Consider the following 25,958-nt stretch of genomic DNA (forward strand, 5'->3'; position numbering starts at 1 on the left):
GGTCATAGGCTTCAAAATTGAACTGTGTCGTGGCTTGACTTCTTGGTAAATTGGATTTGTCGTGCAAACAGACCCATCATCATTAGTTAACTTTTTCCTACTTGTGTTACAAATTCTGAAGATTTCATTATGAATCTCACAGTAGTGGTTGTCTAAGGTTTTTCATGTGCTTCTGTTACTGTAGTTATTTCAGTGTTATAGTAGCTTAAGCAAAAACTTTAATCTCCAAGATTGGAGAGGATCTGAATGCTTATGACACAAACCAGAAAGCAAACAAGAATATAGTCCTATATAATGCCTTTTTAACCCTTTCTTTATATCCTCAAAGTGCTATGAGTTCTAAGGAGAATGAAGAAGGGACATTGTTTGGCCTTGCTCATTTATCTAAAACATCTTTCTGGTTTTGTGGTCCCCAAAAGATAATGCTGCACACTGGCAAGGTGGAATTGGCAACTATCTGTATCTAGATTACCTTTTTATCACCTGAATCCAATGCCATCTGCACAGAACATCAGAAATACATTTTACAGAAGCTTATAGTTTAGTACTATCTGTGGGCTTCGGGCTACTGTGACCCCTTCACGTACTGTTGAGTAGACAGGCTTGAACCATAAAGTTCATATCCAACCTTTTCTCAAACTGAGAAGCGTCTAGATCTGTGGATTGGCAGTGAGTCTGCATTTGTTCTTGAGGCTAGCTCTTGCTGTTTGTAATCAGAATAGAAACTGTGACAAAATGAATGGTGGATCTTTCTAGTGATGGTCGTTGCAGATACGCTTACTGGTTTGTACTGCCAAGAGGCATGGCTTCTTGCGCAGCAAGAATAACTCTTCTATTTATGGCCTTGTTCCTTGAAGTACAGTGAAACTTGAAGCACTTTCTGGGCCTCCAAAGCAGCAGTTTCCAGGGCTCTGTGCCCTGCCATGTTCTAGACGTGCCAATTCTGTTCCTCCCATTTATATTCGCTGTTGGTATTCCAAGCAGTTTGCAGTTCTGCAGGAAGTTTTGTATTTGTTATTTGTAAATCATACCTCCTCCATAGTTATTGGTGTCTTTTCCCCTTTCTGTTTGAAACTCCAGTGCAGACTCAGCTCTTGGTAAAGCCATTGCAGGTCGTAGTTTCCTCAGTAACAACTCCTTTCTTGCTCAGAAGCCTAAAGAGCTGTTGAGATGGAGTTTGGACTGAAATCTAGGTAATATCTGATGTTTTCTCCAGCCTGTTAAAAAGGCCAGCTTTTGCATCTGAGATGGAGTTTCTTATTTCAGTAGTTACCTGCTCTTTTTTGTGTGTGTAAGCGTGTGTCTCTCTCTCACTCTGTGCTTTTGCAGAGGGGAGTGGAATATTTTTCATGCTGCTTATACCAATATATCCAGCTCTTTATTGAGCTTCACATTTTAAAATTAGTGCGAGGTCTGCATCTATTGGTCTTGTGACACCCTGAAGTATAGCTGTTATTTGCCTTTTACTGGCATAAGAAAGATCTGAGTTATCCAGTTCAGAAAATAAATTAGTACAAGCCTGATTTGAAGCTATGCTGCATTGCTGTTATTTTGTTGTCTTTGCTGCTCTGGAACTATTAAATACTCCCTGCTCTGTAAAACAGCTCTTTAAAACACCCTCAGTAAGCTCAAGAGAGACCAAAAGTTTTTCACAAGGACAGAGTCCCAGCTAACATTTAAATAATAAGCTGGCATCTATTTGTTTCTTTCCCTCTGTTTTAAATACAGTGCTAATACTTTACAGAATGTTGTACGACATACCAAAAGTTGAGCTATGACTACTTTTTCAGTTTTACCCTTCCCAAACTTGCGGTCCAAACCAGTGATACTTTCAGTCCATTACCTGACTCAAGCAAAGGGGAAAGATTTTAAAAAAAAAATGCAAAAAGAAAAGTCCCATGGGTTTTCTGGTGGGAAATTTTAGAGTTTTGTTACAAGACCTGTAAGTCCATACATAGAATGTATAGTGGTCAACTATTACTGCTAAATTGTATCTAGACATTGCCCAGCTGTGACATTGGAAGACACTGAGAACACTTGGTGGTTTTAATCACCCTTCATGCAGTAAGTTCAAAGCATTGAATCCCACAACAGTCTTATGGGGTAGGCATTATGCCTGCTTTGAAAATGGGGCACAAAGAATTAATTGTATCAGTAAGTAGTCGCAGCTACTTGGTGTCAGAACCAGGATTAGAAAACATGCGACTGGACTCCTATTCCCTCCTGTTCTCTCTTGAGAATGAATTGAGGTGAAGAGTTAATGGCAAAACAAAAACTTTGAACTGGTTGTTTCTCTGCAAATGTATTTAGGAACAAAAGAATGAAGGTGGAAAGAGACAAGTCCATGATCATGTTTTGCTATTGTGTAACTTCTTCAGGGTCAATAAAACCAGACCTGCATTGAATCTTACTCAGTCTGGAATAAAAACTGAGTAATATTAATAAAATTTAGAATGAGAACTTGCCTTGTCAGGCTAGTTTCTACACTGAAGTTGATATCTAATATTCTGGAGGAGGAGATAAGTCAAAGAGGCAGCTGGAGTACAAGCCATCCATTACATGATATTCGTTTCATACATGGAATTTTAAGGCTTGGTACAGCAGGTAAGGGTTATTTAAAAAAAGAAAAGTAACATTTTTGAGGAGCAATTTATTGTAAAACAAGCTGTAGTCAGTTATCCGTAATTAGACCCAAGGGGTAGCCAATGGCAGAAGAATTTTATTCTATTAATAGCACTACCACTGAAAATGCTTTCCTAGTTGATACATGTTTTGATGATTGCAGGAATCAGACAACATAACTAAAGGGGTATATGCCATAACTGCCATTCTGCGTGCAGAAGCCGTACATCTCCACACCACACAGACAGGATGCAAATTAGCATCCGTCTAAACATGAAGAGAGTTTTTACCAAGATTTGGATATAATTGAGCAATTATCTTCAACCTGTCACATACTCTGCTCTGCTACTGCACCTTGCTTTGAAGTCCAAGCATCTTGCTCTGAATTATTTTTATCTTTGTTTTAGTAACTCTACAAATACATCCTGTTATTCCCTGAGAAAGTCTCTGCTGGGCCACTGTTCCACCTGCAGGATGTCAATCCTGGCATGTAGCATCCATTAGCTCCTACCCTCCTGCTCCATGCCTAGATCCGAAGATGCACTTCCAGCCTGACCTGAGCCAGCTTATTGCTTTTTCACTCCTGATTTCCCACAATGTTTGCTAATACACCTCAATCCTATCCAGAAACACTTTTCTAATCTCCATTTATCTCACTCCTCACTGAAGAAGCTGTTTCAGTCATGGGGCTGCAGAAAGCCTACTGGCACACGTCTGTTCTCCTGACTAAAGCATAATTTGCTACTCTTCAGTTTTTCTCTAAATTCAATTAATGAAATTCATTCCTAACATAGCTATCTTTGCAATTTATTACTGAACTCCACAGTGGAGGCTCAGTTGTGGTTTCTTGAGAAAGACTTTGGATAAAGCAGTTATGATGGAGTCCAAGGAAAATGCATGATCCTGTGAATTTGAGTAGCAAGTCTAGGAGAGGATATAAAAAAATTGCTAGCTGCAGTGAACAATTAATCTAGAGCTGCTTCAGAATTTTATTTGGTTGTCCAGAAGACATTAGTTGTTTTTCTCTGCTGCCTGTATATTTAGTTTGTAGGATGCACAGCAAATCTCAAAAGATTTGACCCAACTGTGTTCACTTGGGTTAATCTGAATGAGGTGCAAAAATTATTTAGCTCTGTTAAGTTTAATTCTTAAAGAGCAGATGCTTTCTAATTGTGAAATATCTGAAATCTTGTACCATTCCCAAGGTGTTCCTGAAGTTTAATATCACTGAAAGTGCCACAGCCTGTTTTTATTCACCTGACATCAACTCAACATTTCTGTAGTTCTAGTTACAGTTGTAAATATAATGGTGTACCCAAATAGCTGAATAAATAACTTTTTTGTTTTAATTTTGCAAATATTTACATAAAAACTGAGGTACCAACAACAAAGAACAGTAATACTGGTAGACCCGCTATCCTTTATAGTGGAACCAGTAGAGCCATTCTTGGTGATCACCAACTTCCCAAACAAATTGATACCAAATTTTAAAAAGAAAAGGAACACCTTTGGGTTTGAATTGATTTGCTTTTGCAGGAGTTTCACTGTTATCAGTCTCCTAGTTTGATTTGTCTTAGTATTGGGAAAAGGTTTGCCAAAACAACCCTGCAGAACCGATCCTCCCTGCAACACAGAAGAGATGACATGCTTCTACAGTGCTGCCTTGTGCACATATTTAAGCAGTGACCTTGAGGACAGGGTTGTTATCCCAAGAGGTGAGAAATTAGCTTGAGTATAGTTTCATGGGTCCGTGATTTTGTTTGGACAATCTCAAATACTATTTTTCTGTATTAGGAAAAGCCAAAGGGAGATGTGTCATGCTGCGGTCTCAGCACAAAAATGATTCCTTGCATTTTTCTGAGTTCATTTTCCATCTCAAGTCCTAACTGTTAAAGAGGTTTCTAATGATTCATATTTCCAAGGGAAGTGCACTCATATTGAAGTGAGTTAGGTAGGTAAATAGAAATCTGTCATTTTAAAATGTGACAAATGCCAATTTTATTGGGGAAATACTGACTAACTATATTTCCTAGCGAAAGGATTTAGAAGTAGGATACAGAGGCAGAGACAATGCCACTGAAATTCCAGAATATCTTGAGCCACAAAATTATTTATTTTTTTCCCCCAAATACTGAAGAGAAGAAACTTGGCTATGTCCCCTCCCCTTTTCTTCCCTCTGGGTAATATCAGATCAGACGTGTTTGGAAAACAATCATGCACACATGTATATTTTGGACTATTTATCTGTAACATGTAGACAATTTTTTTAATGTGCTTTTGTGGAAGAAGCACTTAGGAGAATCTAACTACTGAGTAAGAAGCCTTCCTAAAATGCTATAGCTGTTTTCAAAAAGTGCTAATAAAACTTCATAACACAGTGCACCATTGTGCATTTTGTAAAGATTGCTTTTTTTTTTTTTGTTAGGAAAATTTGCTTCAGAATATCTTAGTTTATAAAAATGTATTGAACACATAAGTGGAAGGATGTTAAAGTTTAAAGCTCTTACTGTCCAACTTTGCAGGTATAGGAGACAGACAAAATATACCCAAGCAATTTTCCTTTGCATAAAGTTATTGCACTGTATTAGAGGTATGTTGATATATTACAAATCTCAAAAGCTAACTTCCACTTCCAGTCTGATCAGACTAAAAGATGTTGACTATTAAAACAGTCACTGGTACAGCAGAAAAATACTACCCAGCATTCAGACTGGTGTCCTTAGCTCTACCTGGTTTATTTTGTATGTTTGTTGCATTTTAAGGAAGGCTGAAGCTACTGATGGTTTTGAAATATTATAAATATTTCTGGTAGAAAAAGATTATTGGCTAAATTGCAGGTTAGGCTGAAAAGCGTGCAAATGCAATTCAGTATATGAAAATGTCTAAAATGTAATGTTAATATATACCTACAGCTTGTAGTACATATAATTTGCAGCTGTTCATTTTCACTTGTTCTTTCATACATTTTTGAGCCCTGGGTCACAGGGAAGTGAAACTGATGGTGACTTCAGAGGCTGTTTGTTTCAGCAGCTGGGTGTTTTGTTTTCCGGATGATTTCTACTCTTTTTTTACAGCCATTGCAGCTATAGATGATGATAACTGAATTTTGTTCATGAGAATACTTTGAAATCACCAGGGGCACGGTGTTCAGTAAATGGGCCTTAGTTGCGCTAAATAATGCTGTCAGTGCCTAGTTTGTTCCTGCTTTCTTAATAGCCTTCTCATTTTGTAAAAATTATTGGTGTATTGGTTTGATTGTCAGGCTTCCGTGCAATATCAGTTACTATCCTAATACTCTACAGACCTGTTAAACTTGGGCAAACTGGGGGGGTTGGGCTATATATCCAAATTGCCTGTTACCTTGTACTCAAAATCTATGACTGTTATATACACTGAAATAAAGCTACATGATTATCTAAGCATAGCCGTTACAGATAAATATAAAAACCTCATCTGCGTCTGAAATGTGTTCAGTGAGAGGCAGCAGCTACCGTAACACAGCAAGAAAAGAAAACTTCTCTAACAAGCATTGTGTAAAGCATGCCGTGATCTCTAACATCACTGTAGGCTAGAAAAGATAGAGGATGATAGAGTACGCTGAGTATAAAACAATGTAAGCCATGCAATGCCGTCTGGTGGTGGCGGTAGTAGTTACCCGCCTATAAAGGTTAAATGAATAGACAAGGGGGAGAAATATTCCTGCAGTCCTCTCTTGCCTGCCTCAAAAGTAAACAGAAAGGCTCCAGTGCTGCAGGGCAGGCAAGGAAGTATGGTTTGCAGGGGAACTGAACAGCGAAGCGTTGATGGGATTTCTAGCACATCCTAAAACTGCTTTCTGCTGCTTCCACGAGGCACCGAGGAGTAGTCTGAACTAACACTGTCCTCCCTCTAAAAATGTTGGCATAGGGTCATGATGTGGGATAAGGTGGAGCTAGGGAGAGTGTTTTAAAAACCGTTCAGCAAAGTTTTAAATTACAGTAGCCCATTGAGCTGTTCCAGTTTGCATCCAAGACCCAGCGAGTCTCCTGTGACCCACTGCCTTGAAGGCCTGAAGGAATTAATTGGAAGGAATCTGAGGAATTAATGGAATTAATGACATTGAGATTGAGCTGTGCCTTATATGCTATACTTCTCCAGACCTGCCTGTGTATATTACTATAAACGGTCTTTCTGACGGGCTTGTCAAAACATCAAAATCAAATAAAAATGCTGGTACGCTAATTATCAGCTTGAAATAGGCCATGAGCCCTAAATAGGCCTTTGTTAGGAGTATTTCATTAGTTTAGTTCATATTCCTATTTAGTTGTTAGGAAAAAACTAAATATGGACAGGTGTAGAAAAACTAAATAAAATAAACCCCAAATATAGAAAGAATTATTAATATATAATTTGCTGGATAGATATTAGATTGTCCTGAGGTGTCTTAGAGTGCTCAGGTGAGTATGAGCCCTTCCAACTCTGTTCTTGAAATCAGGGTAGTGAAGATTCATGGTAGCTTTAGTCAGTTTGCTTAGTGTCTGAGCATCTGTCTCTACCATCGGGGTAACAATACATTTATTCCATCAGAAGGTAGTGAGATTTAATGTCACAGAGTTTGTGTAGGTCTGGGTAAATTTGAAGTGCTGGATGAAGCAGGGTAGGTGCATGGCAGAAGGTCTGAACTTGGCGAACGAAAGGAAGGAGCCTTCAGTCTGCTTTCTGATCTGCTAATGAAAGCTAAGAAGTGCCAGCAAGCTAAACTAGGTTTTTCATTGAGAAAAAAGTAAGCATAAATTATGACTTCCTTGCAGTCCTATTAAAGAGTAGGAGATGTACTCAGCTCTCCTTTCAGCCTGGAGCACGCTGAAGCAGAACTGAAGTTCTGTACTACTTTGCTGATGTTCCAGACAACCCAGTTTCTTCCCCATCCTTCAAAAACAAACAAATTAAACCAACTAAAAGCCCTGTTGCTGAGAACAGCACGCAAGCTAAGGGCGAACTGTGAGTTCATGATTTTACTTTATTTATTCTTTTACAAGACTATTTGGCATTCATTGGAAAACTCCCTGTTAGGCGGTGGCGTTTGCCGCTTTGAGAGTGCAGCAGGTTTTGGCTGTAAAAGTTACCTGTGCATTACAGTGATTTCCTGCAAGCTACTCCGCATTGGCTCAGCCAGTATCAGACCAGTCTCTTACTGTGGTACATCACTAGATACGCACAGGAGTAAGCTCAATTCAGAAAGCCATAGTTATGCAGAGGCTGGAGGGGAGGGTGGAGGAGAGGGAAGGTCTGCTGGAAGCTAACCCGGAGCCCTGGGCAACTGGCAGGGTATGAAGGCGGGTGGCAATCCCTCTGGGGGGGTGTCTTACGCACATCTCTGCAAACAGGTCTGTGCAGGCTGCTGGATGTGAAGGCCTTCCAGGCACACAAACCATTCTCACCGGGCAGCACAGCACGAGGGTGTTGCGGCGTGGATTTTGAAGGTTACGTTTGTGTTGGCTGCGTTCCTTGCTCACAGAGGATGAGAGGCTGAAGACCTCAGGCTATTGCTGGGTGGTAGCCATTTCAACTTGAAGACATGTCGCTGCCTGAGAACAGCATGCTTTTGTTTTGTTTTGTTTCTTTTTTTCTTCTGGTGGAAGTTTTATTAATTCATTGTGATTATTTTTAAGCAGTTGGCAGAGATGTGAATAGACGCTTTGCTCCTCCAGAAGGCTTATGGAATAGAGTTGCATAACTTTGTACTTTTCCTATGCAAAGCAGAATAAATTGGATGTAAATACAGTGGCTAGTCTCTGAAAGATTCCTTGGTTTCTTCCGACTCCTATTTATACCCAGTGAAATCCAGTGACTACAAAATGACCTCTGCTGCTATGAATTGCCTCACTGAGGGAGGAAAGAGGAGAAGCTTGGGTAGAGATACCGTAGGAAAGCAGGAGCTGGAAGTCCTGTTCCAGGAGCTCTAGTAAGGTTGCAGCTAGCAGCAATGTGTCCTGAGCAACAGGTCTCTAATCTTTTAAAAGGTGCTTGTGAGCCTTCCAGAGAATCATTACTTTCTTGTTTCTGTGCTGTTAGGCTGTTTAATTGCCCTTTTTTTTTCCCCCGGATGTGATGAAAATAGGTACAGATGAAATTCCTCTGAGGCAAGGCCAACAGTTGTTGCTAGATTGCTTTTAAGATTAGGAAGTGTTTCTCAATAGATTTCCAGTGGTTTGTGTGTATATATCTGTTATTCAGGGAATTATGCCAAATTCTGGTGACATTGTTTGAAATGTGAATTCTAACAGCTCTTGACACAGAGGCCTCTTCTTTGCCTTCAGTCAGGGTTGCTGCTGTGCCTTTGTGTCTGAAAATATCCATCTGCTTCCCTCTAACATGAGCGTCACCATTACAGCCTATGCCTCTGTCATGTATAAATGAGATGGCTGTAACGGGTACTTTTTCTTCCAACTGATCTGGATTAGCAGCAGTTGTTAAATGGGGGCACTTGTCTATTGCTTATGCCTCCAGTGAAGGAGCTTCGTGCTGCCTTGGTTAGCTACAACCATTTTAGTACAACATGTAAAATTACTTTTAAGTATCTTTGTTGGTTAGGCCTTGATTAAACACCAGAAGTGGTGTTTGACTTTGAACATGGGAATTTCATTTATTATATTATATATTATTTTTCTTGTGATGGCTGGGCTCTGTGGAGTACTTGACATTATTTTCATTCTTCCCCACAGAAACCCAAGCTGCTGGGGCCGGTGGCCGCTCAGCTTGGGAGTATGTGACACCTCTGGGATGAGTACTGGGTGGGTGTGGTGATTTGCTTGGATTCGAGATGATAAACTGTTGGGTTTTCTCTTCTGTATTTGGTTTGTATAAGCCAAAATAGTTTACATTTTCTAAGAATGAAGATATGTGTATATATTTAATCTCCTATCATAGTAATAGTTGTGATATAAATATGTTTTGTTTGGCCCTGGAGCCCAGAACTGTCTCAATTGTGCAGAGGCTTTTCACTGGAGAAGCCTGCTCTCCTGAGAGGTGAGCCTCTGCGGAGCATCGCTGCAGTGGCCAGCTTTGGGTGCCCAGTAGCTGTGGGCACTTAAAATTCTGTCTTCAAAACTCTTATTTTATTTAGGAGCTCTCAGTATTGCAGTTCAGACTTCCCCTTTTTCTCTCTGTAACTCCCTGATTTCACTGAAAACGCTCAGTTTTAAAGAAGTTGTCTTTCATGTGAATATTAGGTACAAGTTCTGCTGAGGTTTTTGACAACTTTTGACAGCTTTTGTGGCAAATGGCTATTGATGCTGAAGAAAATCTCCCTGAAGAAACAGGAGTTGAAGAAAAAGCTAATTCAGTGCGTAGTTTAGATGAAGATGGTATATACCCTATTACTATGACAGATGGTGGTAATTCAGGGTTCTTCCTTGAGCAGACCGATGCCAGTCTCGAAGAGCTGTAACAGGTTCCCAAGGAGAAGACTGCGGTTCTCACAGCTGTTTGAAGCATGCTGTTTCACCCCAGTTTTCTCACTGTTCCCTTTTTCTGTTTCCAGGACTGCTCCCTGCCCCATCTGGCTTTGTGGTATCGCTTGGTGCCCTTACCTTTTGCTAGTGCCTTGACAATAGTCACCATTGTTTCGACCCATCACTGACGGCTTGAATGCCTCATTAAAAGCTCTGTGCTTCTGGGAAACGGTGAGGTGCCTTCTCAGGGACCGCGGTGTATGAAGAATGGCTGGGGATCAGTAGAACTTCTTTTCCTTTTCCTCTGGCATGCTGAGTCAGCATCCCAGCCCTGCTGACTGTCACTTGTACTTAGTGCTCTCTAGTGACACTGCTTGAGTACAGTGAAAACCACAAAATACATGGACTAATAAGGGTGGAGTAATTCGGGATTATTGCAAGTGTCCTTGTGCTTGCTCTCCCAGCTCTATAGGAAGCCTTTAATAAGAGTTTTCCTAAATAGCATTCCATGCAAAATGGGGGATTCTGCTCTGTTCTTTTAACAAACAGCTGTTTCATGAGAGAATGGGGTTTTTTCACCTCTTGGTACATTCCAGAAGACTTTATACCTTTGCTGGTTACTGATTGATAGTTGTGTGCTGAGGTCCCTTTAATTTTGCAATAAACTAACAAGGAGGCTGAGACCACAAGTTTACAGAAAATGACTTATTTACTCAACTAGATTTACAAGGATGACAAAGTCAGATTTAGCAGTTTCAGTGTGGTCCTAGGAAGGGTAGGAGTACTTGAAAAATTGTACTGTATAAATAACCAAACAAAAAATAGTTTGCTTATTCTTCTGTGTAAAGCAGTCATATTACAGTTCTTAGGCCAATTCTCTTCCAGGACCTGCAGGGGCTTTCCACATATGCAGGAACTGTGCTATTCCCAACAAATGGGGGTCTCGGGAGTTTAGGCACCTTAAATAAGTATTTTTACTTTTCTAATGTGCTTCCAGAAAACTGGCATCTGCTGAAGTCACATCAGTGGAAGGAGATTCTATTTTCACAACAACATGTAAAGATTTCAAGAGAATATAAAACAGCGGTGTTGACTTCTGGATTAAGATTAGACTTAGCAATGACCTAGAACGTGTCTAGAACATGAACACTATTTTCCTCAAGAATTTCTTGTTTCCATTGTTTTCCAGGTATCAGCACCTATAAAAATTGGGGAAGGGATCAGAAGAGTAGGCATTTTTTTCAAGGTATCTAAAATTAGGAGCTTCAAAATGTGTTCCCACTGTCTCCTTGTGTTTATCTCCACGTTTTCTAACTGTAAGGAAAAGGATTCTTCTTGCTGGATATAACACTTCTCATGGTTAGGAGGGGTTATTTTACAATCTAAGGTGGCTATGGTGAAGTAAAAATCTTCCTAAGATTGGGAAATTGTGTGGTCAGTCAATTGTGTAGTATTTTAAGTAGTAGACTTTTTCCCAGAAATGATTTTGAAATTTGAATCTGAGTGAATTGCTACACTGTTTGTAATTCTGTTGGCATTGGAAGGCTGAGGACTGTAAATTTTCACTTGTTAAATAGCTAGCTTAACCAGTTGCAGGTGAATAGGCTTAAAGGTTAAAGGCAATGGTTCACTGAACTCCATAGGAGATTGTGTGGGGCAAGTTACCAGTGTTGCTGAGCTGTCTAGCTGACCTTTTCATCTTTTTTTTTCCTCTTAGCAGTGGAGGGTGTTTTCCCTTCATGCATAGTCACTGGCCGAAGAAGCACTACACTCTTCAGTCATCACAAGATAGAAACAGAAAGCAATAACACAACCTCCTTACCTATTGTGCATGTCAGGACACAGTTGTGTGTGGAGATGCGTAATGTTTTTTGTGACTCTCACTGCCTTAGTGGTAATGAAAATACCTCTGGTAACAAAAATATTTTGTTCCATTAGTTGATGGTGGAAATAGGACCTCCTCTTAAAATACTGGGTATTTTATAAAATATGATGTGTTTTAAAATACTATGTATTTTAATATGATAACATTAAAATATCATGTAGCAACATTCTCACTGTTGAGTGTTCTGCTAGGAGATTATTAGTGAACTCATGATTAGCATTGAAACTCTTAAGTGGAAGCTATGCTTGGCTGGTAATGATGTCCAGTATCTGACAAAAGGAACCACAACAGAGGCATTTTTCCTTACCTACTTAGACTGAGGACTTGGCAGGTCTCCTGTACTAAACAGGGTAAATCTAATCTGTACTTTAATGGCAAATCTCCAATGAAAAGTTGAGGAAGTGTTATTGCTAATTCAGTGCAAGGCACTCTTTCTAGTAAGTCTACTTGGACTTGTGACCCCAGCCTGTTTCCAGGCGCTGTTTAGCAGTGAGAGGTGGTTTCTTTCAAGTGTGGCACCTAGCAGACCAAAAGGAGGTACTCTAACCTTCTTCTTCATAATGTTGGTGGTTTGTAACATATGGAATCATTAAGATCAGAACTAGCATTATATTCTGTGCATGCACATATGAATCAATGTGTGAGACTCAGCTGATTCTGTCCATGCACAAATGTGGTTACTCATCAGAAAGTAACACAGCTGTTTCACTCCACACCTCCTTTGTCTACCTGTATATTCTCTCCAAATCACACTCAGGCTTAACTGTTCCCTTAGACACCTATTTGCAACCCTCTGAATATATTGAACCAGTTCAAATGATAGCAGAATGGACTGTAAGCATGTCTTTCAGGTTGGTGAAGGAGACCTTAAGGAGAAATTAATATATTCTTTAGATGTGACACTGGAATCAAGTGGTATCAACATTCAGGGCTTCAAGTTGAATGTCTGTAGGATTGGGGACTGCTGAAAACATAGGGTCTTGTTTGAATGGCACTATTCACTGCCAGAGTATTTGTGACCAAAGTTTTATCTAGAAGAAGTAAAAGAAATCTTAGCACTTTCCAGTAAGGACATGTGATTGAGGTTTCAAAGATAGATGTATGTATTCAGAGGAGTTCTCTAAATCTGAGTGCCTTAACTTTTTTCTTCAGAACTGGAGCTGAGTAAGGGCCAGCTTTTTTCCTTTGTTAGCAACCCATTGCTTGTTTGAGCCAGTGAGAGTCTGGAGCACCCTGCACACCTGCAGAGTGAGGTTCAAACTGTATTTTGGTAGGTGCACAAAGATGAATATTGGTTGTTTGATAATAGAAGTACGTATACCCAATGGAAGAATTTTGCAGTAAGTGAAGCTGCAGAGGTGTGACAGGGAATTTGATGTCAAATTTAGTGCTTAGCTAACAGCCTCTTGGCTTGTACTTGTGGGAGAACCAAATCTGTGTTGGCTCTGCAGGCTTGCAGAAATGAAGAGTAATTTTCAGTTAATTCCAAAATAAGCATTCTGTACATGCACATGGCTTCGTCTCAGAGGAAGTGTGCTTATTCAAGATAGTATTTAAATGTGTATTTAAGCAAATGTTTAACTATCAGTGAAGTCATGGAACTGAGAATACACTTAATTCCCATCCTCAGAGCAAGCCAGAGAGGAACATTTGTTTGGGTAGGACTCTGTGTTTTTAAACTGACTTTTTAAACAGTGTAACAGTGTGTCTAGGATATTGTTAGTATTGAATAGTTATTGAAGGACACACCAGAAATTGGAATCTAAGTACAGAGACATAGCTTGAGTTAAACATAAAGGGTGAAGAAGATTTACAGTCCTATAGCAAACAGTGCTGTGGAATTCCTAGTTAAAGAGGAGGCCAAAAAAGCTGAAAGATTAAAAAAATGCAGTTGCATTATTCTTGTTGTTCATTTTTTTGATTTTTGAAGCCTTTAAAGTTAGGTTCCTTTGAAGGAGAGCAATATGAAGTATGGTGTGCTTAGGTCTTTTTTTCATTAAAAAAGATCCTTAAACACAGTAGCTTTTCTTTAAAATGTGGTGTATAAATAATAAAACACGTGATGGCACAGTACAAAGATTATCTTGGCACAGGTCTGGGACAACGGCATTGCTTACAGAGCATTTGACACTTCTGAATAATGTGATCATTGCAAAAGTGTGCCAATGAAAACTTCATACCCCACCAGTACATGTGGGTTTGTAAGTTTGTTAGTGTGTTCTGTTTCAGCACATTTTCTAGTACTGGATTGAGGAAAAGCTTCAGTATTGTGCCATATTGTTGGTGTATCTTATGCCTGATTGCCAGAAGAGCCTCAATGGACAAGTGAGGCTGTGGATTTTGTGACACAGTGAAAACAAAGTGAAAACAGTGTTAAGAAGGAAAGGTCTTGCATCATGTTCCTTATCCCTCCTGACTCTTGGCTGCCCACTCCTTTCATTTGCCGTGAACCAGTTTTGATGTTCATCCTATCACAAAGATGAACTCGCTCACTAAAATGGAGGATAAGTACCCTGGCAAGAAGAAAGGAAACGGTGACTTTTTTCTTCTTTGTTATTAAATTGAATCTTACCTTGTAATCTGATGAACAAGACAGCCAGCAGTGGCTGCAAGGGGTTGTGTGTGCCAGGCCCATTCCTGTCTGCTTTTGGGTGCTTATAGGTGCACGCAGCAGCTCTGGGGGAAACAGCAAAGGAGGGTGATGCATTTCTTGTATGTTTGCTGTTGGCAGTATTGCAAGTTGTACCTTAAGAACCTTAGCCTAGGTGTAAGACCAAACAAGGCTGTTAACTACCACGTCTGTGTTCACTGCCGTGGTCATAAATGCCTAGTCCCAAAAGGTGCAGCTGATGGTTAAGCTGGGCAGGGTGGTGGTAGGCAGCTGAAGTTTGCCCAGAGCTTGTAGTCAGTAGCAGAAGAGCATTAGGGACGTCACTATGGGGCTCTAAGGGTCTTGAACACCTGTTGAGTAGATGAAGATTTGACTCAAAAACTTTTCAATTTACTCCTGTTGATACAGTCTGTAAAGCTCTCAGGCACCACCGTGCCTGTTTACAATCACAGAGGTGGGTGGGCTGACGTGAGCAGGAGGAAGAGCTGTGGTCTTGGTGAAGGTCTCAGACTCCATCACATTGTTGGTAGCTCACATCATGCTGCCTGAAGAAGATGCGATGCCCTGCAGCACCACCACTGCGATTACGACTCTGTGATCTGATACAGCTTATGTGGGATCTTCAAATAGAAAATGGAGTGTCACATCATACTACTGGAAAGTGTTAGAAAGCAGGAGGAAGCCATGATCAGAGGGAGGGAGGAGCAGTGAAGGGAAGAGCAGAGAAATTCCTCTTCCTTTTAGTAATGGCAAGCTATTAATTTATTCCAGTAGCATCATGAAACCGCATCCACAGACTACTGTGTAGCATTCCTTTCTCCTCCCTTCCTCCTGTGTCAAATACAGCTGAAGACAGGCCATTAATTTCAAAGAGAGTTTGTTTGGAGTGGACTCTGTTCTCAGTGCGAGTAGAAGGATCATTTTGGTTCTTTAAAAAAAAAAAGTAATTTCTGAATTTTTTGTCAGTCTGCATCGTAGAGACCAATTGTAATTGCGGAAACTGCAACTGCTTAAAGATCCAAAGCATTAGGAGATAATTGTGTTTATACCTATGCTTTTCTTACTATGGTGTTGGCAGTGTTTGCCTTAATGCTTTCTGTTATTGGAAAACAGTACATTTCAAAGGTGCAAGAAACTGTTCATCTCTTGCAAGCAAGACCATTGCTCATGCTGTCAGAGGAGAGCACTGTGTGGGTACTACAGTCTGTTGTTTATCAGAATCTTGTGATCCTGAAAAACACTGAAAAATCCTCTTGTGTAGAGATAGCCCTGTAAAATGTAGTACTCTTGTGCTTCAGATCGGTGGGCACCTTTCTCCATGGCACTGTGTTCCAGCCAAAGGAAGAAGGTGTGTAAGTTGTGTGGAAATTACTAGGAAAACAGATTTCCTATTTGCCTATGAAGAAAAAGATGCTTTTTGTAGGGAGCATCAAATTGTTCTTGAAGAATGAAGGTCTTCAGAAGAGTAGTTTCGTTTTAGGTGGCTGTATGTATCAACATACTGTTGTTTAGTATTTTGTCTTTTTAACAATATTGTTTTTCCTGCACTTCTTGTGATTATCTCTTTCGGTTTCTGCAGGTAGTTCAAAATTTTCGGAGTGTTGAATCTGCTGAAGGTCAGACTAGAGGGTTGCCTGGACGCCGTGCCTGGAGGATTCCAGTCCTTGCCTGGTCTGCTCTCTTCCTTCCAGTAGCTATAAAAATTCATTTCCCTTCCCCCTCTCCCTGTCTGTTTGCAGGTTATCTTGACGAATCAGATTACCACATCGTTGAGCAATGGCCCCGCGATCCAGGCAGACCTGGTGTCTCCAGCTGATGATTTGTCCCTGTCTGAAGGTAAGAGATCCCTTCTATCAGAACTGAAACTCTACACTGACACAAATCCACATTGTAATTTGCAGTCTTCTCTTGATATACTGGGGTCTTTGAGAGTCGGGTTATCAAGCCTAACTTAAAACAGTCAGGGGCCAAAATTATTTTTCGGTTTCTTTGAAAATCCATGTATAAAAAAAGAAAGTAAATGTATTAGCTAAAAGGATCTGACATGTTCTGATGGCTGCGAATGAATTTCGAAGCCATGTTCAGTTCTATGACATGTTCCTCAGCATTGTACTTCCATTCACATGCATTTAGAGCATTATTTTCTCAGTCTTCTGAAGCTACTGCTAGAGTTAATACACAGGCTAGGCTACACATTTGATCTTATCTAATGGTTATCAGTAATTCCAAAGAGAAGCAGCTGTGGAAAATGAAGGAGAGCAAATACACTGTCCCTTGCATTTTGCTTGTCTGGTTTCCAAGTACAGTGCCTCAAACTGCAGCTTTCAATATTGTGTGAATGTAATATGAGGTTTTGTGTGATGTAATATACTACTTTACATCTTCATGTTTCTTTTTTCTGCACAGAATTAGAGACAAGCACACATTTTTGGGGTAATAGCGAGGACTTACTGTGCTAAGAAAAAAAAGATAGTTCTGAATCAAGGTTTGCAAGGTAATATAATAATCTCAGCTTTTCCCACTTGCAAAGAATAGAGTACCCTGAGTCAGGGACAGATGTAGAGAAGTTTTCTATTCAGAGTTCAGTTCATGCATAGACCTAAATGTATGATGTTAAGCAATGCTCATCTTCCCTGCAAAGGCATGATAATTACATGTAGACTTCCCACTTTGTATGATATGGGTATTACCCCTCTTTCTCTCCTTGTTGCACTTTCTGGTGGTTCTGATCAGCTTATCTTTGTTCTGGTTGATGACAAGCAGCCCTCTCAAGCTTGTCTGACTTAACACAAGAACAGCTTGGTGGCAAAACCAACGAAGCAGTGGTTAAAACTGATGTTATTTCTGCAACTCATTTCAATGGACAAGAGGAAGAGGCTGAAGAAATATTAAACAGAATGTCAAAGAGTAGCAAATAACTTCAGTGTAATGCCTTAACAGTGATTGATGTGTTTACTTCATAATTTTGTCAATAGGAGCTTGGGCAAAGCATGACCCATTAAATCATTCTGGAATTGTGCTTGTGGCTTTTGTTGGCTCCATCCATTGCCAAAGTATCTCTGAAGTTCATTGCTTGAATATCACTCCCTACCTCTGTTAGAGTTGAAATTTGGTAACTAGATTTGGAAGAAGGCGGCATCATTTTTCATCTTTATGATTTCCTTCTTGGCATGAAGTTGTTGCACGTTGTCTCATTAAATGCTCTTGATTGCAGTACTTGTGCTTTTCTTTGTCCTTTAGAATTGCTCTCTATGAGCTTCCTCTGAAAAGAAAGGCATAGCTGAATCTGAAGTGGAAGTAATAACAAAGTATGTTCTCAGTAAAACTTATTTTGTTCTTATGGTTAAAATATTTGAAGAGGCTTTGGAAAAAGCATGGAATAGTTGTAATCTTTCTAAATTTTCCTGGAAATATGAAAGACTCTCAGGGCTGTTTATGAGCCATAGTTCAATAGTATTCTGAAATCAGGACTATGTAAGAGATGGTATAATGATTTTTGTAGCAGTTACAGCTTATTAATGAAGCTGTCATGTTGTGTCCAAACTCTCTACCACCATTATTTTTCACCTTTTAACCCAAGAATGAGTTAAAATGTCTTGGTGCTCTGTGTGTGTGTTGTTTTCCTTTGTTTCTCTTATTTCTTGTTTTTAATTAGGGGTCTGAAGTGGCAAAATATGCCAGCATGACACTTGTTGAAAATGGAAACCTTTGTTTAGCCTCAGAACAAGAACAGCACAGACAGCAGCACTGCAAGCACCTTCATTACTTCAAGTTTTATCAAAGGATGCAGGGGTGATAAACCTTCCTTCTCTCCCTTCCTTCCCTCTTCTGTCGCCTAACGTTGGCAGATGTGGTATTTACATGCTGTGTTGTGTAATGGGAGAGCACAGTGCATCTCCATACTATGTGGTTGTCTCTTGTCTTTCTCATCCATAGTATGTCTGCTTCTGGATTTCCAGTTTGCTTCAGTTTTAACCTGTGCTGTCTACCTGTGAGAAAAAGTGGAATTTCAGGCCCATTCAGAATTTGATTTCCATTCTTATGTTGCTATCAGAAGATACAGGCGTGGCCAATGTTTTTCTTTTTTAACATTGAGGTGTTGACCTGTCCTGAGTAAGTCACCCCATTTCATGTTAGCTATTGAACAGCGTGAAAGTACCAATACTTTAATCTTCTGACAATCTTGGACACTTAAGAATCCTTAATAAATTAGTCTTCCAGGATTAGTGTGATATGAATAATATTTATTCCTATTTTACAACTGTGGAATTTGTAGGAAGGAGTAGTTAGGTGAGTAGCCCAAGTGCACAAAGTGGATGTTGCAGAGGCAGGAATGGAGGCCAGATTCATGACTGGGTTTTTAGCTCATTCTTTCTTTTCATTCATCACCAACTAAAGCTGAATTTGAACCAGTGACCTAGATGTGAAAGGACCCATAACACATTATTAGTCCTGTAAGCAACTCAGACCCCTTGGTTTGTATATGTCTAATATGTTGCTTTAATCGTATCTGAAATCAGAGGCCCGTCACTGTAAGTGGTTTGCTAAAAGGGTAATCTTTCCATAGAGGCAGAAATGAAAATTTCAAACTGAATGTGTTATTAGAAAGAAGTAGAATGTTACAGTGGCTTTTGGTTTTACTTATGATTGTGCTTTAGAAGGGAACTGCTTGGGTTATGTGTTAGATTAGGCAAGAAACCAAGGAAGCTGTTCATCTGATGTGTGACAAAGTTAATCTGATGAACAAGCTGAAAGGACATTGTCAAGCTGTTTCAGGCTCAAAGCTTGTCTTGTGTAAAATTGTAATCCAGTGCATGAAAACTTGTCCCCTAAAAATGTTAGATTTTTATGAGAACTTTAAAGGCTTTATAAAAGCAGCACTGACGGTAAAATCCCACTACGTAGCAATGTAAGAACTCTTGAACTCTGTACTTGTAGGTATTTCTTGTAGGAAATGGTTATGTTCAGCTAAATTCCCAGATCTGTGCATGCTTCTGCTTCAAGACAGAAAACAAAATGCTTAGTTTGCTACAAATTAAAGTGATGAATAAAATAAAAAAGTTTCTGTACCTGTGGGCTGAGTTCTTGCATTCGTTTGGCCTTTACATACTTCCCAGATTATCGTCTGAAGGAGTTCAGTAAGACTAATAATGTTTTTCTGCAGCTCTAAAATTCTCAGGCACATAAGGCTGTCACTTCTTCCCTAGAAAGCAAACTCAGTTTTTATTTGTAGCCATACCATTCTTATGTAGCCTTCTTGCAACCCCTGTCATTGTAGGGAATAGACTGGAACATGTTGTGAATACTGCTATTTCACTTTCATCCTTGCTTTATGGAATAGCCTTGTTTAGCTGTTCCAGTCAAAGACAACTTTGAGAAGCCTTAAGGTTACTTTAGATTGCAGAAATGGTCAGATGAGCCTGGGACTATCACTAAGCTTCAAAATGTGGCCTGAAGAATTAATGCTTTATTATTTAAATGTGTAAAAATTACTCCTTACCCCAATTAAAATAATCTCCTTAATAAAGGGGAAAAAAAAAGTATTTAAGCTACATTGGATTAAGTGAACAGTAGAAATGGAGTTCAAACATCCGCAACAACACAACAAAATATTTTGTGTGACTTTTGTTATCTTTAAACAAGCTATCTGTGGCTGTGACTGTACTGTTTTTATTTTTGCAAAGTTCACATGATAGGATTTTACCTAACATAGAGGAATGTTAGAAATGAATTCTAAGCCTGTGTGTTTGAGTGCTAGCTGGAAGGTGAAATTTGTGTGTTTCACAAGTGTTAGTCTTGGAAAACTCAGGTTAAACAAACTTACGCAAATTGTACTATGCTGCAAAGAGATAGGACAGTATGACCTACTCGAGGTCCCTTGTAGTCCACCAGTGCCTATCCTATTAATATATCTGCCAGCTGCAAGTTCTAACTTCCTCTTGCAAACATCAAAGCCAAACTCCATCTTCCATGGAAAAAGCTCAGGGGCATGTTGGTATGAACAAGAGCAGCATCCCCCTCCCAGCGTGCACAAAGCGTCAGGCAAAAAACCAGGAATGCTGCCTTGGTCTTCTTCAGTCTCAGCCAGCACTTTCAAATATTTGTTTGGAAAAGTCAGAATTATTTTGTGTTTAAAATTATCTGTAAACTTGTGCTAGCTCTGGGGAGGCCAACATTCAATCTTCTGCCATTTGCGTTCATTGAGCGTTTTGTCATAGCATTGTGTATTTTTAGTGCACGGTGTGAGCAATGAGTTTAGTCTGACCTTTTCATCTTTGTTGCTGTGATCTTGAATTCTTTTAAGCTGTTGAGCAGAAGTAGGCTTTTGTGTTGTAGAGACTGGAGAAAACTAAGCTACCATAATATCTCCTACCCACAGGATTTTCCGACTTTAGTTTAGGGGCAGAAGATTTGAAGCTGGAATCTTTGGCTTCTTTGCTTTGCTTTGCCCTTGATCTCCTGTCAGATTCTGGTTAAATCATTTTACTCTTCAAGCCTCAGTTTACCATTTTTTTAATATGGGGATATATTTTTATTTTGCAACTTTTTTTTCTTTCTTAATATTTCAAGATATTCCTATGGGGAAAATAATGAGTTGACCTGCTGTTCACCCCAGAGTAAGACCAGTTCTGCAGTTTATTACTTCTCTCCCTTCAAATCCCTTTTTTCAGTCCTGGTGCTGAATGGAGAGAAAACTCTGAAGGAATTACCAAGAGAACTGACGGGCCCCCAGAGATCAGAGGCTGTTGGTTGGTTTTGGTTTGTTTATTTATTGATTTATGTATACACTTATGCTTAAGGTTGGATGTGCAGGTGACTTAATAAAAATAAAAAAGAATATTCTGTGAGAACCCAAACATACCTGTTTTGCAGGAAGTGTGAACTTCTGAATGAAGCAGCTGTTAAACAAATTTCTAAAAGAATTCCTCCTTGCAGTTTTAAAGCTAATGCAGAATAATGCATGTCCTAGTGAAGTGTTCCAGCATGATATGAATTTAAATAGATTAGGAAGTATCATAACACTTTGGCATGTTTTAGACCTTTAGTATTTTAGCTGAATGCTCTGTAAACCTATTACAGGCTGTTTTACACAATTTTGCTTGAAAGAAGAGATAGTTTGTCTTGGATCATTGAAACTGTGGTGTTAATTATAATAGGTTTTTAAATAAGGGCAATTCATAAATCAATATCCTATCTTTTTAATATGAATCTACTCTGACATTCTGAGACCCAAATATTTGGGAATAGTTACTAAAACTCTTTTTTTTTTTTTTTTTTGTTACTATTATGGAATAATCTGTATGGAGATTACTGGGCCTGTTTATGAAACTCAGGAAACTTACAGTTATGAAACTGTAAGAAAGATCTTTTGATTGTCACCCCTTACGTAGACCCTGCGAAGGTTAGTGAATTTTAGATGTGCAGAAAGGCAATGAGTACACATAACACTAGTGGTATTGCCAGATTATTTGAAAGGTGAATTCCAGCAATTAGTCCACGTCTACGCATACTGAAGAGTAAATTTCCCAACTGAGACTGGTGTGCAGGTGTGGACCCTGAAGACTAAAATGTATCCCTGAAAAGGTAATGGAGTTCTTTTCTTGTTTTATGGCTTATCAAGATAGTGAAGTGCTACAAGATATCTTTTGCCCTCTACAGTGATGATGATAACAGGGAAGTGTAGTGAAATTTGCCTCTCTTTTTACTTTGATATGAGTTGCTACTTCTCACCTCATGGTTTGGTTGCCACTCAGGCCCAAGACCAACTACCCTCCCATGATGGGACAGGAGAGATCAGTGAGCCACAGGATTGTGCTTCCAGGTCTGAGCCCTGGGTATCTCTGACTTTAGCATAGGAGTTGATAAGAGTTACTCAGCTCACTGGTTCCCATTCATGTGAGCTGTAATGGAACAGCTGGAGTTGTTTCTAATTCTTTATTTTACTGCTGGACTTCATGTCTTAGCTGTCTTTTAAGAAACTACCCCAGCATCGACCCTGTAATCCCCTTCACCAACTAACTGTGGGAAGCCTTTTGTTCCTTCAGTCTGTTCTGTCTTTGAGTTACTTCTCCAGCTTCAGACCCTTCACAAAAAAGATTGTTAGGCCCACATACACGGAAAGGTGAAAAAGAAGCTCATCTTCCTTAACCTGCTAGAAGTCAGCATAATATATAACACATCCACTTCAGGATGGGTAAGCAGTGGGCACCAAAAAAAGGAGGGACCTTGATAAAACTCATTAATCTATGTTGGAGGGAAAAATGAGCCTCCTTAAAATAGGATTTCATTCTTGGGCTTGCACTGTGTTTGTGTTTCTGGTAACTCTCTGCTCTTAGCAGTAGTGAAGTCTGCACCCCAGTGCTTTGGTGGAAGGAAAAAAGCCCTTCTGGCTGTTGAGAGCGCCTGAAGGAAGTGCACCATCATTACAGGGCCTGGAACAAATGATATTAACCATTAGGGGAAATGATACTGTGATTGTTTCTGCATGATGCAGGGTTGCGGTAGTGTATGGAGTAGTTAGATTTCATGATAACAGTGGTCATGTCAGCCTGTACTAATTTTGATGCTATATTTCAACAAGTGGGAAGTAGTGACATAATAACATCCAGCCAAATTTTAACGGCTTTTTAATCAAAAGATAAATCTCTCAGTAAAACAGTGTTACAGAGACTGTACGTGTCTATGGAAGTTTCAAGCTGATTGACATATGCATAATCACTTGATCTAGACTACGAAAGGGTTGAAAACTGTCAGCAACAGCATTCAGAGGCCTCTATATATCAGTTTAAGCGAATCTCCATTCCTCATTTCCTAATTGCCGTGATGATAGAATACAAAGTTTTACTGCTTTGTTGTGGTTTCTTTATGAAGACGTGATATGACTTACAATCATTAATCGACAATTTGTAATCCAAAAACCCTTCAGGTACATTTGCTGGGAATCACTCATCTATATAATCAGAGGCATGACAACAGAAGTGCTTACAGTCATAGTTGAGTGGTTAGGAGTTAGCACCTCTCAGCTGCTAAGTAACTTACCTCAACTGAGAAAAAGTACAACCGAGTACGTGTTGCACCTTCCAATGCAAAGTGAAGTGGGTTTGCATGAATCCTGCTACCCACACTAGTTTATTCCTGTTTTCCTTTAACTGCAGTAAACTGAGAGCACGCACGGGTCAGTCAACTGAGTTTCAGTTGGTGGCGTATAGCTATAAAGCATCGTAACAAGATTGCAGTTGGTCATCTCCTTATGCCCTAAAAATGTTTAAAAATAAGACTAACTCATATTTCAGTGTGGGTGAATATAGAAATTATGTTCTTTTATACATTGGAATTTAGACTTTTGTTTATACCATAAAAGTAGCATTAAGAGACCTGGTTATTTAATGGTAGTAATTCCTTCTCCTCCTTCTCCGCCCTTTCTTCCCATCCTGTGCAGAATAGAAAAGATCAACCTGCATTTTTACTGTGGTCCTGCAAATCAGTGGTTTAATCAGAAACACAAGACATGGTTTGGCTCTAAATTCCTTCTGCAGCCCTACAGCAGTGGATCTCTCTTCTGGTGGAACTAGGAGGGATCAGAAAGATTTCTATACATGGGAAAACATCACTGTGGGAATTATATTTGGCTTGTGGCGTTACATGAAGCATATGGCTCACCTGCAGAACTTGAACCAGTTAGGAGTAAGCCTAGGTGCAGGTGTTATGCCAAAAGGGAAGGCGAGGATGAGGGGACAGAGGATGATTTCAGAGTCTGATGCCTATGTTCTAGTTGCAGTTCCAGCTGGGTTTCCTCTGGGTTTACTGCAGGATGTTTGAAAAAGTGGCTCCTTAATCTCAGGCAGCCTCTATGATTGATGATTCCCCTTAATTGTAAAAAGAGCACATTGGTGTTTCTGCTTAATTTGTGTGTGTTTCCTGCTTTATTATTGTAATAATGATTTATTGTCTTAAATGATGGAAATTTTATAACCTATTAGCCTTTTTTTGGAGGTTGAATCTGGGTGCGCTGGCATGTGAGTATGATATATATATCTAAACTTCTTCCCAATGATGGTCTGCTCCTAAAACATTACATTCAAACCCAAACATAACATGATAATAAAAAGATGGTATATGGTTGGTGTGTTATCTCTTAATATAATGAAAATAGGCAACTAGAGCGTGAGCAGATTTTGCGTGCTCCACATGGGCAAAATTCATCTAATCTGGATTCTGCTTGTCTTCTCATAATATCAGTTATACTAAAAAATAAAATAAAGGAGCGTTCAGAGAAGAGCAACCCAAGTGGTCACAGTGCTGTACAGAAATATGGGTGAAGAAATGGTAGAAAGAGGAAATGCCTGGAGCTTAACTAAAGGAAGGCTTTGTTTATACTAATTTCTACTCTCCTAAAATGGCCTGCTGTTGCTCCAGTCTCCCAGGCAAGCTGCAGTCTACAGAAGATTCCTGCCTGAGCTGGTGCTTAACTAGATACATCCTTCTTCTGAGGAAGGGTAGAAAGACAGTGGCTCAAGTATTAATAGCTCCACTCTTAACAATGGAAAATTTGTCAGGAAAAAGCAAACCCCAAAGCAGACGCTGCTACTGGGTAAGCAGCCATGATTCTTCAGGAGTGATTTGAGCCAGTCTGATACCTGGCAGGGGAGCTGTTGTTTCAGGCTGGCACATGGGTACGTAAGGGAGTAGTTTGGGCACATTTTAGCTGAGTATCACGAAGTTGTTTCTGAGCGTGAAATCTGTTAGACCAGCTGTTCCCAAATAGTTTCTGTTAGTGCCTCTGTTTCTGGTGGTGAACTCACCCCAGCCGAGCTTGCGACCCTAAATACTAACATAAACAATCACATCTCTGTCAGGCTTGCGACCCCACTCTGTGCGGCTGTGACCCTGCTGGAGGTTACGACCCCTGGTTTGGGAATCGTTGGGATAGACTGTCAGATAGTCCTGCTGGGGAAGCGCCGATATGCCCCGTCCAGGCCAGGATCATCACAACAAATGCCTTCAGATCTCACAGTAATTTGTAGGCCCCTGCCACCAGTTGGAGAGTGCAGCCTATTAGAGCTGACATGTCACTTTGGTACATCGGGAACATCTCGGAGATCAAAAGGTCATAGTCCTCCCACGCTGCTGCAGCCTTTCTTCATAGACTCGCCTCTTCGTCTTACTTCCCCGTCAGTTGGCTGGCAGCGAGCCCTGGCTCCCTCGCAGTGCGGCTGATGCAGCCACGACGGCTGGATGTGTACCAGCTGCAACTTCTGCCCCACCACCTCTCCGTCCTGCTGCTTCTCCCAGGCCACCCTTTCCAAAACGGTTCTCCCTGAATACTCCTTGCCTTAACGCAGGGGTTGATGACTGCCTCTCTCTGCTGAAATCAGTAAAAGTTATATTCAAAGTAATTAAAAGCTAT

General features: G+C 40.0%; 1 protein-coding gene across 9 annotated transcripts in view; it reads left to right on the plus strand.

The window, feature by feature from the left end:
* The window catches only part of RAD51B (RAD51 paralog B), a 457,119-nt gene that overhangs the window by 169,340 nt on the left and 261,821 nt on the right, over nt 1-25,958 (plus strand). For all 9 annotated transcript variants that reach the window (XM_075030457.1, XM_075030458.1, XM_075030459.1 and 6 more), the window contains exon 8: nt 16,291-16,387. In XM_075030457.1, coding sequence (XP_074886558.1) covers nt 16,291-16,387 — 97 coding nt within the window. The remainder of the gene's footprint in view (nt 1-16,290; nt 16,388-25,958) is intronic.

This window comes from Buteo buteo, chromosome 6 (assembly GCF_964188355.1).
Source record: "Buteo buteo chromosome 6, bButBut1.hap1.1, whole genome shotgun sequence".
NCBI classification, from domain to species: Eukaryota; Metazoa; Chordata; class Aves; order Accipitriformes; family Accipitridae; genus Buteo; species Buteo buteo.